Below are 17,377 nucleotides of genomic sequence, written 5' to 3' on the forward strand. Positions count from 1 at the left end.
TCAACCATAGAGGGATACTATTTCTATGGTGTCAACTTTGGGAGTGAACATTTGTCACTACGGCCTGCTGAGTCAATACTTGCAGCTGTGAACTGACACTATGATGTTCACATTAATCACTATGAATGTACACTGTTAGTATATTATGTGGAACACAGGGGGCTTCTATTATCTGATTCAATGATAAAAAGGGTTCCGCTTCAAATTGAACAGGTAATCACATTTGCGATGAAGATGATTCAGAACAAGTTCAATTAAATTCACATGAAACATGTTAATGCATAAAGCTAAATAATAATTGGTGATTAATACAAATAAATAATTTGTGTTGGTCATATTTTACAGTGCAGTTATGCTACATGCATTGCATAATCATCCAATTTGGAACAAAGGTAACATGTACTTACACATCAAGGGATTACTTTGTAGGTATGTAGAAAAAAATGGTGAACAGTTCCGAGATAAGAAGATATTGCACTCGCAAACTATTACTTGGTTATTTTGTCACAAAAATACTTTTGCAAAGTAAATAACCAATACTTTGCAAATAAACAATTCATACTTTGCTAAATCAACAAGTGATACTTTGATAGTGCAGTGTGCAGCAACTCATTTTTATTGAACTGTTGGGAACTAACTATTCATTGGAATAGAGCACTGTCAGATCAATTCAATGTTAGATCTGCAGTTACTGTGCAATGCTAAGTGAAAATACACACATATTTGATCACCTATGGTATCATTTTTTTGCTATTTACTAGTTTGTTAATTCATTGTTTGATACGCTTACTGTTTTTAAAGAGATTACAGGACATTCCATCTGGCTAGGAACACAGGGGAACATTTCCTCTAGAGGGATGTTGTCTGCACTGAATAATTAGGTCAACAAATACACAGAAGGCCTTGGTGGGAAATCAGCCGGTACAGAGTCGTTATACTGTACCCAGCAGGTCTTTGAGGGGATCAGCCTCAACCCACTTCACTGCACACACTGATGATGCTATCTAATCAAATCCACTAGCCAGGAGAATCTGAGGTATAAGGTATGTATTTGGTTTTCCACTACAGCATTCGCTGTAATCAGTTATGTTTGAGGCTCACCTAGCCGATTCATCTAATATTTGATGCTAGGATATAAGGCAAGAATGTTTTTAAAAAATGTAACAGGAAATAAAAGTATTTATTAGATTCAAAAAATTCAGTAGAAAAACATTGTAAAAATATATATATTTAGTTTGTATATATATTTATTCTATATTAAACATTCTTGTGAAAAATATAGATATTTCATTTGTTTAAAAAATACCGTACATTAAGACATTTAATTATGAAGCCTTGGTCAAAAGGAATGTAAAGAGGCTCTCTGGGTGGCACCTCCAGGTCTTTCAAGAGAGGGTCAAGAGTCAGACACTGTGGAGATAAAAATAAGTCAAAATAAGTATATTGTAGCCAACATTTATCTGGTTTCTCCCCCGGTGAAGGGGTCAAATGTCAGACTAACCTTTTTCTCTCATCCATATTGGTTACACCTGGGGGTTAAGCTCACTGTAGACATTTTTGTCTCTTTCCTGGAGTCGTATGAGAAACTTCTCACTGGCTGTGTTGCCTTTCCTGCGCACACTATCAATAAGTTGGCGAGCCTTATCCGCCCTCAGCATGTTGTTCTCCTTTATCTCCTCGATTTCTCCATCGTTCAGCACCATGTCTTCTAAGAGGTCATCCATCAGTTGATCTAGAACGGTCTTTGACACCTTTTCAATGAATTTGGTCCTCCAGCCTTGCAGCTGCTGAGCTGTTGACATTACAATTTTGGAAATGTTGATAGGCCTATAGTACTTTACTGTAAGGGTAGACCGGTTTACAATGCATTTACTTGGTATTAACAAGGAAATTATATCAATGGGTACTTTTAATTATATCAATTGTGAATGTGCATAGTGGTGCTTATATTAATTAATACCAAAGAAACAATGAATTAATAGGCTGTTTTTGTGTTACCATTTCACTTATTTTTAGGGCTCAGTTCCCATAACTTTCAACTGGTAAATAAATACAGACTATATTTGTAAACACATATAGTCTTTATACATTGTAGTTGGGGGACCTTCTTGAAATGAGTTAGGAGGAATAACAGACTTGCTCATGACAACTATGACAGACACAATACGGTCTACTGGCATGTCTGACTGTTTTTCACTATTAATAGATCACACGTAACTTTTATGAATATGCAATGTGACACTTATAGGCTACACTATTGCACAGCATTTTACCTGCCATCGCTGCCAAGGGTAGAACAAAAGTATGATGTAACTTTCTTGATGATCTTCACACTTGTTTATCCTGCTAAAATATTTGTAGTTCCAACCTTATTGTTCGTTGCAAACCGTGGGTTTATTGCAGATCTACGATCAGTTTGTCCTAACTTTAATATGTATAGTTGAGAAAATAAACATACTTTTCTAACCACCGGAACCGCACCCTAGTAGTAGGCTTGACGTACATACTTCCTGATTTTCCTCACATGCACTTGCGCAAAAACCTGGTGAATGTGAAACCGAAAGTAGGCAATAGGCCCACGGCTGGCAGCAATAGTAATGGCGTCTTTTTGTAAGCACTAAGGCAGTCATACTCCGCCATGGCTTGTTGGCCAAAGTCTATTGAAAATGAATGGAGCTTTTGTAGAGTTTTGGGATAAAAGCAGAAGATAAGGTCTGTAGAAGACAGGTTTAGGAGATCTTATACGTTTTGTACCATGAGATCATCTTCGTCAGCTAATGTCACATTTTGTGAATTTTTAAGCATTTATGTAATACAAAAATGCTTAATAATTCATTAAGGTCACGTTAACTGACTGATATGATCTCATAGAACAAAACGTATAAGATCTCATAAGCATGTATTAACCTCAGACCTTATTTTCAAGCGTTTATTCCATAACACTATTCTTTCCCCATTAATTTTGCCCATAGGAATGGCCGAACGAACCAGAGGTAAATCATTTCCGGTTTTTAGGACTATTAACTGGCGAGCTCGGAGACAAGACTATGGAGCGAGATACCTGCCAAAAGGTTGAATGTGCATAGCGTTAGGATAGTAAGAAAAATCCCTACGTAAATTGTTAGGATCATAATGAAAGTCATGTGTGAAACATGAAACGTAAACGTGAAATTTCATCTGTGAACATACAAACACCATGTTACGATTACAGACTAACATTTTAGGTTTGAACAAATATTATGTTGCAAGCATGTGAATATCTCTGGGTGAGTGAACATCCCCATGCATGCACCATATCAGAATATGACTAATTCAATATTGCACGATCCCATTCTCTGGGCTCTGTCTGTAATCATAACCAGGAGTATCTACCAGGAATAATGAAACATAGAATAATAGATGTTTGGTTAATCTAGGAATTATGTATGACTACTGGAGTCTTTGCCACTCTATTTTTTTATTGAACATGTTGATATTTATTTAATCATTCAAAATCCTGCTGACGCATATTCTGTAGGAGGGATTAATATGAATTTAAAATAATTTGACATGATTTATATGAATCGGGTCATGAACATATGGACTTTGGAATGAACAAGGGAGAGGTTAAACGTAGGCTAAATCTGGCATGAACTTATTTCCACATTTTACAGTGGTTGCAGTGGTTTTAGGAAATCTCTGTATAGGCTATTCCCTCCATCGCGACACTGCTACCCAGTTGAAGAGCTTGTGATCTCCATGCAGCACCACAGCACCATGCACCTTTGGAAAAGCACCACTAAACCACAGGTGATGCCCTTCTGGAGGCATGCAGCTATAGAGTCATTATACCCGAATGTAGGCCTATTTGCCTACTAGCCAAATAAAGAGCATGCATGATGTGTGCAACTCGTCATTCCAACATTTAATTCATCCTTCAGTCAGTATGTCATTCATTGTCATTTGTCTGAATTGCAATAGGAACTAAATAAAAAAATAGAACAGTCTTATCCATTTGATTATTGAAATCCATGTGTGTATTCAAAATGATCTAAAGTCTCCAAAGTTCTTTAGCCTATCACTTTAATCATTCAGTACTTATTTAAGTTTTTAGGCCTATCCAAATAAAAAACAGGCCTTCAACTTGTAGGCATTGGAATTTAGGCTATCATTTTTGGTACTGGTGTCTTGCGGGATAATTTTATAACTATGTTTTATCAGTTCTTATTATAGGGCTCCCCTTAAAAAGAGGCCCTAGCTCACAGGCCTCTAAATAAATGTTGAACAAAATAGTTTAAAAAGCACGTGCTGTGGCTGATAGGGAAAACAGATCTGCCAATAAGAATAGGCTATAGATAGTCTTGACCATTTGGGACCCCTTGGCTATTTCGCTCAGGACATGTTATACCCTCGACTTCATCAATATTTTGTTTTGTCTCATTTATTGATATGGATATAGCCTCTGCGTGATGGGGTTGTGCAATGCAAATGGCTATAACAAGCCTACATACAGAGTGGAATTCACTAATCCAACAGTCAAAATGTCTAATATAAGGCCTACAGTCCGTGCTCCCAAATACTGGAGAAAGTGTGATTCATTCAGTTACGTGATCATCACAGTAGCCCCACATGGCTATAAAAATAAATTTTGAAATGATATGGCCATTAAATAACACACAACAGCATGTCATATTTAGATAGTGGAATAGACCTAGCCTAAATGATATTTACTTTCTATATTGCAACTCATGTGGTTATTCTAGCCACAGCTCTTCTGTGTCTGTCATTATCACACAAGTCATTTGCTGAAGGACCATGCCTATACTCCGCCATCTACTGGTATAATGTCATTATTAAATACAGTTATATAACAAACTCTAGACTTTTATTTTGGAAATGAAACCGGAAGCTGCAAAGCAACTCTACCGTTGAGAGTTGCTTGCTTAATTTTGACTAGCAATGGTCGATTAATGTCCTTTGCAGATGCCACATTACTGACAAATGTGTGTGCCTATAAAAAATATCTGTAACCGAGTAAAGGGAGATGTATAGATTTGAACGTATAAATGTTAATTCATAGTCGAAACAGGGTTTGTAAGTTTACATATCAAATTGAACGTTTACATTTCATGTTTCACGCATGGCTTTTCTTACTATCGTAATTTACTTATAGATTTTTTCACGATCCTAACGAACGCTACCGACATTCAACCTTTTGGCAGCTATCTCGCTCCATACAAGACCATCTCATTAGACCCTTTTCCAGTTCATGAGACACTGACATCGCGCACAGATGCGTGCGACTCTTGGCAGCAGTAGGCAAGCCATCGCCATCTGCACCCATTCAGCATAGCCTAGATCTACGTGACTTCTAAAGATAATATATTTATACTTTTGTACGCTTACAGTGATATTTCATACGCTTACAGTGATATTTTGATTGTTGCTTGAAACAGTTGCTAAGATTATATTTGTTTTTGATCTTTGAAAAATAACTATTGTAATGACCTGGCTAGATCATAAAGGGACAATTGTCCAGACAATGAATTTAGTTTACGGTTTATTAACCTAACTCCACACAGGCTACTTTTTGGCCGTAGCCCACGCCAAATAAATTAAAGATACCCTATAAAACAACTGTGACCTTCTCTTGTGAAGACCATACGTAAGAGAGAGAACAATTGGTAAACATGGTCTTAACTTGCAATCGCCCCGCCACTCCACCAGGATATCCGGCATCAGAGCATTCCCGTGGTTGGCAGATAGCAGGTTGATTGGCATGTCGGACCCCGCGAATACTGGGTACTGGTAAGTACAACACACAGCTGTCTGGGCGGATCGCTACACTATTTTGGATGCAGCAGTTAGCTAGAATGCTAACGCTCATTTATATATGTTGTAGCACAAGCTAGCCAAAGAGCCATTTTACTGGTTGAAGTGTTTAAAAAAAAAGTATAATGCCGTTCAATTTGCGATGATGACACACATTATATTAAGCAAGATATTCATAAGAGCCTTAAAATTAAATTATAATTCAAAATTAGTGTGAAATTCACCCATAAGCAACATGTAAATGGGCTTTTTTTCTGGCGTTCTATAAGAAGTCCCCATTGTTTTGCCACCAATTTGCGCGCACCGCAAAAAGGGTCTGTCTTTTGAGCAGGGGTACTCAACTCTTATTGCCGTGGTAAAAACTGGGAACTCGGAGATCTCCAACTTCAGTGCGTTCAAAACAGGGAACTATGGGGGAAAAAACAAGCTTCGACTGGGGAAAAAATGATTTGAACGGTCATCCAAATCGGAATTCCAACTCGGGAACTTGGGCCTCTTTCTAGTGCTGCGACCTGAAGATCACTGAAGTCATAATTTGACCTCGTATTTTTCCCAGAAGGTTTTGAACGCGGCATAACCCTACGAGGTCTGCAGCCTGCTGGCATTCTGTTCTACCTGATAAATATTTGCACACACCTGATGTCCCAGGTCTAAATCAGTCCCTGATTAGAGGGGAACGATGAAAAATGCAGTGGAACTGGCTTCGAGGTCAACAGTTGAGTTTGAGGGATATAGAGCATATTATCACGCTTGATTTGGGTTACATTATAGCAGAACTTTGTCGTGCTAATCTGGAGGCCGCAAATGTATTATTGAGTTTATTATGCATTTACAATCTTGAAAGGTGTGTTGTTTTTGTCGGTTTAAAATCACGGTTTTCATTGGTTAGTCTCATTTTCAGTATAACATACGCATAATCGGAATACTTGGAAGGATATAAACTACGTATTAAACGTAGGCTAAGCAACCCATAGGCTATTGTACAGAACACGCTCAGTTGGCGTAACAGTTTGAGGTTCTCGTCGTGCGTAGCGTGTTTCTTCTCCCTGGAGACATTTCTACTCCAAACTGCCTTATTGCAATATGTCAGCTAGAGGGCGTAAATGGGAGTACACTCAAAGTAGGTAAAGGGGATTATTATCTCGTACCATACTGTAAATGTCCCTATCAGCTGACACGTACCACCACTAGGTTGATTACAGTGTTGTCCTGTCATCCCTTACAATCAAACGTGGATGGTGCTTTATCCTTGGTGATTGATTTGAGTTCACCGGATGCACTGGCCACTCACAGACCTGGTGTGTGTGCATGCAGCAGTATGGATCTGACGAGGCTTCCAATGGAGAACGACCGCCGCTCTCTTTCAACATGTCCAGCCCTTTACCCGTGGCTCCTTCACGGTTAAGGGTGTTCGCTCAGGAGAGGCGAACACTCCCTCATTCGAGAGTAATGGTGTTTTTTTCGGCCGCTAGTGAGGCTGGAAAACCAGGCGATGCAATGTCTAGTGCAGGCTCTGTGAAGGGTGATTTCCGAAAGCGATCCACTCCCGCACCGAACCTAAATCTGGGCAAGTCTCTCAGCACCACGTTAAACGCATCTCCAGAGGTGAGGAGATGGGCGTTTGTTGTTGTTTATCCAGGGACATTTGTTACTAAAGGTGCTTAATTAGGATGTGAGTTCAATGGCTATATAAACGTCGTTATCTGTGAGACTATCTTTGCACATTTTCTGTACAATTCAGCATTGATCAGAAAGAAGCTGTAAATTATATGGATTCGTCTCCACGGGCAACGTAGGCACGTTCAGTTAGTTTGAACGCTTGCTACGTTTACTGAACGACAAGTTTCCCCAAAACATTGTTGTACGTTCTTGAACAGACTTTGAGATACGTTTGCTACCGTTTGACGTGTGGGGAGGTGTGGCTTGAAGCAATGAGTTACTTATTTAAAGGCCAGTGGCCATGCTTACAACGTTCCACAACCCAACCCTGCCCTGTTTTTCAACTGGTCTTCAGTACAGCACTGTTTCCGTTCAGTTGAACGTTCCAGAACGTAAAAACATACTGAACGCTGCCCATGTATTTCTTCTTCCGGTTTTGTCTTTACCATGATTGGTTCACCACCCACACAGAGGGATAGCCCAATTGGCTCTTGTTTTCTGTGACAGCCCCTCACTGGGATTGATCTTTAATCGTGTGAAGGGGAACCCTTGCCGACAGTGTCAGGTCTAATGACTGTCACTTTTGCCCAATATGTCTGGTTGATATCTGCCTTGTGATTATAATATCCTTAGCAGTAATCCCATCCTCTTATTGCTGATACCATGGCTAAGGGCTGTGTCCAGGCACTCGTGCGTAAGAACCGCCCTTAGCCGTGGTATATTCGCCATATACCACACACCCTCCCTCGTGCCTTATTGCTTAAATGTATATGTAGATGCATACTGAACAACTTTATTTGTATTGCTTTTAAGTCTTTTAATACATTTTTATCTCGTTAATAACACATTTATTTGAGATAGCTACCTACACAAATAGCTATCAAGTAGACAACATTTGTGGGTTTTATTTGTTTAGACACCTACTCATTCAAGGGTATTTCTTTATTTTTACTATATTCTACATTGTATATTCTACATTCAAAACTATGAATTAACACATATGGAATCATGTAGTAACCAAAAAAGTGTTAAATAGTGGTCTAAGGCACTGCATCGCAGTGCTAGAGGCATCACTACAGCCCAGGATCGAAACCGGGTCTGTATCACAACTGGCCGTGATCTGGAGTCCCATAGGGCGGCGCACAATTAGCCCAGCGTCGTCTGGGTTAAGGGAGGGTTTGGGCAGGGTAAGACTTCATTGTAAATAAGAATTTGTTCTTAACTGACTTGCCTTGTTCAATAAAAAATAATAAACAAATACAAATATATTTTAAATTTGAGTTTCTTCAAAGTATCCACCCTTTTCCTTGATGACAGCTTTGCACACTCTTGGCATTCTCTCAACCAGCTTCATGAGGTAGTCACCTGGAATGCATTTCAATTAACAGGTGTGCCTTCTTAAAAGTTCATTTGTGGAATCTCTTTGCTTCTTAATGCATTTGAGACAATCAGTTGTGTTGTGACAAGGTAGGGGTGGTATGTAGAAGATAGCCCTATTTTGTAAAATACCAAGTCCATATTATGGCAATAACAAATCAAATGAGCAAAGAGAAATGACAGTCCATCATTACTTTAAGATATTAAGGTCAGTCAATCCGGAACATTTCATGAACTTTGAAAGTTACTTCAAGTGCAGTCGCAAAAACCATCAAGTGCTATGATGAAACTGGTTCTCATGAGGACTGTCACAGGAAAGGAAGACCTAGAGTTACCTCTGCTGCAGAGGATATGTTCATTAGATTCGCCAGCCTCAGAAATTGCAGCCCAAATAAATGCTTCACAGAGTAAAAGTAACAGACACATCTCAACATCAACTGTTAAGAGGAGACTGTGTGAATCAGGCCTTCATGGTTGAATTGCTGCAAAGAAACCACCACTAAAGAACACCAATAATAAGAGACTTCCTTGGGTAAAGAAACACGAGCAATGGACATTAGACCAGTGGAAATCTGTCCATTAGTCTGATGAGTCCAAATTTGAGATTTTTGATTCCAACCGCTGTATCTTTGTGAGACGCAGAGTAGGTGAACGGATGTTCTCCTCATGTGTGGTTCCCACCGTGAAGAATGGAGCAGGATCTGTAATTGTGTGGGGGTGCTTTGCTGGTGACAGTCAGTGATTTATTTAGGATTCAAGGTACACTTAACCAGCATGGCTACCACAGCATTCTGCAGCGATACGCCCTCCCATCTGGTTTGCGCTTATTGGGACTATCATTTGTTTTTCAACAGGACAATGACCTCCAGGCTGTGTAAGGGCTATTTTACCAAGAAGGAGAGTGATGGAGTGCTTCACCAGATGACTTGGCCTCCACAAATAACCCAGCCTCAACCCAATCGAGATGGTTTGGGATGAGTTGGACCACAGAGTGAAGGAAAGCAGCTAACAAGTGCTCGGCATATGTGGGAACTCTTTAACCTCACTGGGATATGTGGGACCTGGCCAAAAGCCAGTGAAAATGCAGAGCGCCAAATTCAAATAAATGACTATAAAAATCTAACTTTCATGAAATGAAAGATAGCAAAACATGCAAGATAGCAAATTAAAGCTACACTTGTTGTGAATCCAGCCAACATGTCAGATTTCAAAAAGGGTTTTCGGCGAAAGCAAACAATGCTATTATCTGAGGATAGCGCCATAGTAAACAAAGAGAGAGAAGCATATTTCAACCCTGCAGGTGCGACACAAAACGCAGAAATAAAAATATAATTCATGCCTTACCTTTGACAAGCTTTTTTTGTTGGCACTCCAATATGTCCCATAAACATCACAAGTTTAGAAACTTCAGAGTGTTTTCTATCCAAATCTACTAATACTATGCATATCTTATCATCTGGGGATGAGTAGCAGGCAGTTGAATATGGGCATGCATTTCATCCGGACGTGAAAATACTGCCCCCTGTCACCAAGAAGTTAAAGACTATTGTAAAAGCATTCCAGGTGAAGCTGGTTGAGAGAATGCCAAGAGTGTGCACAGCTGTCATCAAGGCAAAAGGGGGCTACTTTGAAGAATCTAAAATCTATTTTGATTTAACACTTTTTTGGTTACTACATGATTCCATAGTTTTGATGTCTTTCACTATTATTCTACAATGTAGAAAATAGTACTAATAAAGAAAAACCCTTTAATGAGTAGGTGCATCCAAAACTTTGACTGGTAATGTATGCGTGTGTGTGTGTGTGTGTGTGTATATATTATATATATATATATATATATATATATATATATATATATATACTTATTAATTTATTTATTTGGCTTCTGTGAAGCAACTGCAGAGGAATCAATTTTTTAAATCTTATTTAACCCTGGTTTAACTAGGCAAGTCAGTTAAGAATAAATTCTTATTTACAATGACGGCCGACCCTAACCCGAACGATGCTGGGCAAATTGTGCGCCGCCCTATGGGACTCCCAATCCTAGCCAGTTGTGATACAGCCTGGAATCGAACTAGCACACTAATGACGCCTCTATCATTGAGATGCAGTGCCTTAGACCACTGCGCAACTCAGGAGCACCAAGATTAGAGGTGATAGAAGAAAACAAAAGAAAATGACAATAGTAATTTATTGTTGATGAGTTCTGTATTTGCACTTGTCACATTTTAAAATGTTTAGTAAAATTGGTCTGATGATGTTATATAAAAGTAAAAATAAAAAAAATGAATGAATGATTATGGTATCTAATGGAATCCACCTTTTTTTAAAACCAAAATAACATTTACTGTATTTTATGCACAGAACTTCCAAAATGGATAATGCACTGTCCTGATTTTTTTCCAATCACTCGTAGTTTCCTGAGGTAATTTCTCTCAATGTGGGTGGCACCTACTTCACCACCCGTCTGTCCACATTACGGCGCTATGAAGACACCATGCTCGCCGCCATGTTCAGTGGACGCCATCATATCCCACGTGATGCTGAAGGTTGCTTCTTCATTGACCGGGATGGGGCATATTTCAGGTGAGCACTCTTCAAATAGCCTGCAGCAAAACATGCGTATTACATGTTAATAACAGTGAGTGAGCATGCCAGACCCTTATTCTGCAACACTTTGACAAGAAAGCACCACTAACAGGTTGACTGACAAAATGGTAAGGTGGGCTATCCATGTCTCGACAAGGTTGAATGAACAGATGATGAAGGATGGTGGATGCAATTTCAACTCAAAACCGTGTTTGTTTGCATGTTCCTTGTATAGGGACATCCTGAACTTCCTGCGCGAGGGCGAGCTACCTCAGAGGGATCATGTGAGGGCGGTACATAGGGAGGCCCTGTACTATGCTATTGGTCCACTGTTAGACAGCTTGGAGGACACTCAGCCTCTCACAGGAGAGAAAGTCCGCCAGGCCTTCCTCGATCTCCTGCCCTACTACAAGGGTAACTGGCACTTTACTTTCACCCGCTAACCCTATTGCATATGGTTGCTTATGTATGAAGGCCCAGTGCAGTCAAAATTGGTTTTCCTGTGTTGTATCATATTGGACAACAGCTGAGGAAACTAACACTTTAAAAGCGTCAAAAAATGTGATCAGTGTTACTTCCTGATAGTTGCTGGTTGAAAATGCACTACATGGCTAAAAGTATGTGGGACACCCCTTCAAATTAGTGGATTCAGCTATTTCAGCCACACCTGTTGCTGACAGATGTATATAATTGAGCACACAGCCATGCAATCTCCTTGCTGACATTCTCTGTGCTGACATTGTGAAGTGGAAACGTCTCGGAGCCACAAAGGCTCAGCCACGAAGTGATAGGCCACACAAGCTCACAGAACGGGACCGCCGAATGCGGAAGTGCATAAAAATCGTCTGCCTCGTTTGCACCACTCACTACCGAGTTCCAAACTGCCTCTGGAAGCAATGTCACCACAATAACTGTTCATCGGGAGCATCAATAAATGGGTTTCCATGGTCGAGCAGCCACACACAAGCCTAAGATCACCATCCCAAACGTCGGCTGGAGTGGTGTAAAGCTCGCCGTCTGGACTCTGGAGCAGTGGAAATGCGTTCTCTGGAGTGATGAATCACGCTTCACCATCTGACAGTCCGGCGGATTAATCTGGGTTTGGCGGATGCCAGGAGAAAGCTACCTGCACGAATGCATAGCCAACTGTAAAGTTTGGTGGAAGAGGAATAATGGTCTGGGGCTGTTTTTCATGGTTCGGGCTCGGCCCCTTAGTTCCAGTGAAGGGAAATCTTAACTCTACAGCATACAATGACATTGTAGACGATTCTGTGCTTCCAACTTTGTGGTAACAGGTTGCGGAAGGCCCTTTCCTGTTGCAGCATGACAATGCCCCGTGTACAAAGCAAGGTCCATACAGAAATGGTTTGTCGAGATTGGTGTGGAAGAACTTGACTGGCCTGCACAGAGCCCTGACCTCAAACCCACCATCTGACAGTCCAACGCACGAACCTGGATTTGGCTGATGCCAGGAGAACCGCTACCTGCCCGGATGCATAGTGCCAACTGTAAAGTTTGGTGGAAGAGGAATAATGGTCTGGGGCTGTTTTTCATGGTTCGGGCTCAGCCCCTTAGTTCCAGTGAAGGGAAATCTTAACGCTACAGCGTACAATGACAATGAGTGTTTTTGTCACAACCCAGCTCGTGGGAAGTGACCAAGAGCTCTTATAGGACCAGGGCACAAATAATAATATAATAATAATCAATAATTTTGCTCTTTATTTAGCCATCTTTCATATTAAACCTTATTTACTGCACCTGTACATAGCCCATCTATAATTTAGCCCAAACAACTACCTCTCCCCCTACTGTATTTATTTATTTATTTTGCTCCTTTGCACCCAATTATTTCTATCTCTACTTTGCACATTCTTCCACTGCAAATCTACCATTCCAGTGTTTTACTTGCTATATTGTATTTACTTTGCCACCATGGCCTTTATTTTGCCTTTACCTCCCTTATCTCACCTCATTTGCTCACATTGTATATAGACTTATTGTCTGTATAGTTTTTTGGGCCTTTTCCCCCAGCATTGTCCCAGCCATATCCGTGGCAGCAGGAAGAATGAAGTCCTCCACAATAGTATGGGGCTTGCTTGTCCTAGCCACTCGGTAGCTCAAAATATAAGACGCTTCTAGCCCCTTCTTATTAATGGTATCTTTTGCTTTTATACGTCTTACTACTTGAAAGTCATCTTTATTCTCGCTCAAAAAACTCCTGTGGCTTATTTTTCAAATTGTCATGTTTACTTTCTAAATGTCTGCACTAGAGTGAAGGTTTCCCGTGAGAGAGTAATGTGATTGAATGTTGATTATTTGACTAGGCTACCTGTATTTGTCATTGTTATTTCGCTGAACATTGTTTCATTTTATTTTTGGCAGTGAAACGAGGCTACTCAGGTGAGAAAAAAAACGTGTATTTTTATTTGGCGTACCCCTGACGGCATTGCGCGTACCCAAGTTTGGGAATACCTGATCTAGTGGAAGGCTTTCCCAGAAGAGTGGAGGCTGTTATAGCAGCAAAGGGGGGAACAACTCCATGTTAATGCCCATGACTTTGGAATAAGATGTTTGTCGAGCAGGTGTACACATACTTTTGGGCATGTAGTGTACAATTTACAAAGGACCTTCTAATCAGCAGGTTTTACATGGGTGGGGTTTTGGCTTGCCTGGTGCCATCACCAAGCTCTATAAATTAATAACAAAAAGCGTTTAAACCTCTCTACCAATAACCACTAGTTTTCAGGTTACGTATCCCTCCCATTAGGCCACTCCAATTAGTCCCTCACTCAGACCACTCCCAGACAGTCCTAGCAAAGTTATTGCTTGAGAAATAGTTTTTGGGTAAAAAGCTAATTTAGTTTCTTTTTGAATGGAACCTAGAAATTACTTGATGTTGAGATAAAAATGGCTGCATTGGGCCTTTTAAGTGGCATTGACTATAATAAAGTAGAAATGTGTGAAGTAAATGGAAATGTGTCAATGAACTATTTTGGAAAAGCTTGGACTGGAGTGAAGTAAGTTATCCCTTGTATTGTTTCCAGATAATCTGGAGCGCATCGTGGAGATCGCCAAGCTGCGGGCCATGCAGAGGAAGGCACGCTTCGCCAAGCTGAAGATCTGCGTGTACAAGGAGGAGATGCCCATCACGCCGTACGAGCGGCCACTCTTCAACTCACTGCGCTTTGAGCGCACGGAGAGCGAGGCCAAACTGTTTGAACACCACTGTGAGGTGGACGTGTCGTTCGGGCCCTGGGAGGCGGTGGCGGATGTTTACGACTTGCTCCACTGCATTGTCAGCGACCTGGCGGAGCGCGGCATCACTGCCGACCAGCAATGCATCGGCGTCTGCGACAAACACCTCATCAACCACTACTACTGCAAGAGGCCAATCTATGAGTTCAAGATCACATGGTGGTAAAGCAAGGGGAAGACAGAACTCTCTCCCTTCCTGTCTGTCGCTGTGTTTTTTGTTGTGAGGTGGACTTGTGTTGTAATAGGCTGACTGATCTCCTTCCTGGTCCCTCAGGTTGAGAGAGAAAATGGGTTGTCAATGTTATTCCCCCTTTTCAAGAACTGAAACCTATGAAGTGCTGAGTTTATAGAAAGGAGCAAGTCGGACAGTTGTTGTTCTGTTTCCTTATTGAATAGTTGTGACCAATGTTTTTTCTTTCTGTTTCTTTTTTTATAAACAGCATTAACCTAGGCTCTCATTGGCTGTTTTATTGTGTTAAACTCTGGGAGTTTTTTGTGCTCATCCAAGCTTGAGGACCATCAAGTTTTTCAGAAAAGGGTCAAGTTAATCTCATATTGTGATTACAGTGTTGTCTGTCTCTTTGGTTTAATTCCTATTTATGCTATTATGTTTTCTACGCTTTGCGTTTCTCTGTTAGCCACTTTGATGGTCGCGAGAGAAAGCCTTCACAAATTAACTGGATGCAATTTAGCAAGCTGATGAAATATTTCTCATCTACATGAAGAGTAAATGTCTATTATTGTTACTGATGCTGGTATTTTCTGTCACTTACTCTCCCATAAACCTTTAGAAGTTCTAGGTTAGAGACACAAGTAAATGTAGATGTTCTTTGCTATACGTCTATATGTCTGTGATCAGCAAGGTTTTGGAAAGTCATTATCTTTTTACTATTCCAGTTTGATAGACCCAAAGTCAACTAGAGAGTTTAAAATCAAATAGGTTAAAGGGGCATGGGCAAAGTTATTTTACTTCAGTTGCCTCATGAGAGATCCAAGATATTGCTTTTTTTTTTACTGGAAATGTTTCTTGCAGGTGAAAATTATGCATCTTCTTTTTGTAAAAAGAATTCCTGGTGGTGACCCTACTGCCCCAGAATGTATGTCTCTGAAGGGGTTTCTATAGCAGATGGAACATTGAAATTTGCTGCTAAAGGTAATTTACACTTAAAAAGCTTTTGTCAATTTAGCAGATTTTTACGATACTTTACATTTATCTGATATTTGCCATTAAATTATTGAATAATCTTCTTTTGCAGCATGACATAGATTAGTCACACAAGTTTCATAGATCATTTTATATGACATATTTCTACTGATTTAAACAAATTCAGCTTAAGTGCCTTTTCTTAAGGGCAACTGTTACACTTACATGGAGTTTAAACCAGGAAACCACACAATATTTCTAATCAAGGACTGCAGTGACAGTATTGTCACCTCCTCCGTGGGTTGTTTTCTTTCTTGTTCCCCATGTTGTTGTTTAGTTATTTAGTGAATATGTATTAGATTTTCAGATGTCATAATATGTCCATTTTAATTACATTTTCATAGAATAGGCTACAAATTCGAGTTTTAGAGGGATTATGTGCAATTTACTGTTTGTACAGCACCTGTATTTCTGTTGTCAAAAAATGTATGTGAATCCATTACTTTGATAGTTTTCAGAAGGTAATACAATTACAACAACACAATACTGTATGTCCAGGCGGCTGGGGTTATCCAGTATAGGCTCATTAATGCTTTAAAACAGAACAAACAATAAGGTACGCCAGGTAGATCAAGATGAAGTCTTGTTTTGTGCTATTGATGTGATGTCTCTGACACAATTTGAGTATTGACTTAGATAATGTGACTGTCTTTTCCCTCTGTTTAACTGTGATTCTAGGACTAGGTTGAGTCATTGACAAAAAGTGTGAAGAGTTAACACTTTCTTACCGATGGATGTCAATTGATTGGATTTAGTTGATTTTATGAAGCCTGTCACAGATAGAGGCTTCAATCTTTTAAGATTCAATTGAAGGGATGGTTTGGGGTTAAAATAATCCCATTTTATTTATTTATTTCAGCATTTAAGGCAAATTTGACTTCATGAACGTTCCAGGCACCTTATTGAAGTTTCTCCCCTGGCTGGTGAATGTCTTTTGCAGATCCCATAGCTGGCCAATGTTGTCTAGGCTGATCATGGCATGGGAAAGTTGAAAAACAATGCACAGCTAGACCAGTGGCCTACTATTAAGTTTACAAGAGTAATATCTTGCTTTAACATACATACTGCATTATTTGTTGTAATGCTATGATGTATTGTGCTAATAGTAAGTCGTGTATATTTTTTGTTTTTATAACAAGGTTCAAATACAGTTTGTTTTTTGACTGTATAAAATTATCAGTCTCTGTTAATAATGTTATGCAAACAATGTGCCAATGTTTCAAGTTGCCAAATGCAGTACTACCATGAAATGAACCAAGCAACCTAAACTGAAAACATGTGGATGGAGACCCAGACCTGGGATCAGTTGCTGATCTGTCATTGAAACCAAGCTCATCTGTGTCATTCAGCAGTGCAACAACTTGGCACTTATCACATTTTTGTGACCACATTTGGCCAGGGTGTCACCTCTCTCTCTGCTTCTTGGCAGTTATCTGTGTCTTATTCATCATAAGCCTAATAATAAAGTTGATCTAGCTTCAA

General features: G+C 39.9%; 1 protein-coding gene and 1 long non-coding RNA gene across 2 annotated transcripts; one reads left to right on the top strand and one right to left on the bottom strand.

Annotated features, from left to right (window-relative positions):
* Positions 1 to 1,594: 1,594 nt before the first annotated feature.
* On the bottom strand, positions 1,595 to 3,967 carry LOC121847162. Its single transcript, XR_006084088.1, has 2 exons — positions 2,459 to 3,967; positions 1,595 to 1,792 (listed from the first exon to the last, which is right to left on the bottom strand). It is a non-coding gene; the product is annotated as an uncharacterized LOC121847162 (long non-coding RNA).
* Positions 3,968 to 6,930: 2,963 nt separating this feature from the next.
* LOC112257922 (BTB/POZ domain-containing protein KCTD7) lies at positions 6,931 to 17,377 on the top strand. The gene is made up of 4 exons (XM_024431863.2): positions 6,931 to 7,416; positions 11,264 to 11,433; positions 11,672 to 11,850; positions 14,481 to 17,377. The coding sequence occupies exons 1-4, from the start codon at positions 7,120 to 7,122 to the stop codon at positions 14,855 to 14,857; spliced, it is 1,023 nt and encodes a 340-aa protein (XP_024287631.1). The 5' UTR covers positions 6,931 to 7,119; the 3' UTR covers positions 14,858 to 17,377.

The sequence above is a fragment of the Oncorhynchus tshawytscha genome, linkage group LG09, assembly GCF_018296145.1.
Source record: "Oncorhynchus tshawytscha isolate Ot180627B linkage group LG09, Otsh_v2.0, whole genome shotgun sequence".
Lineage (NCBI taxonomy): Eukaryota > Metazoa > Chordata > Actinopteri > Salmoniformes > Salmonidae > Oncorhynchus > Oncorhynchus tshawytscha.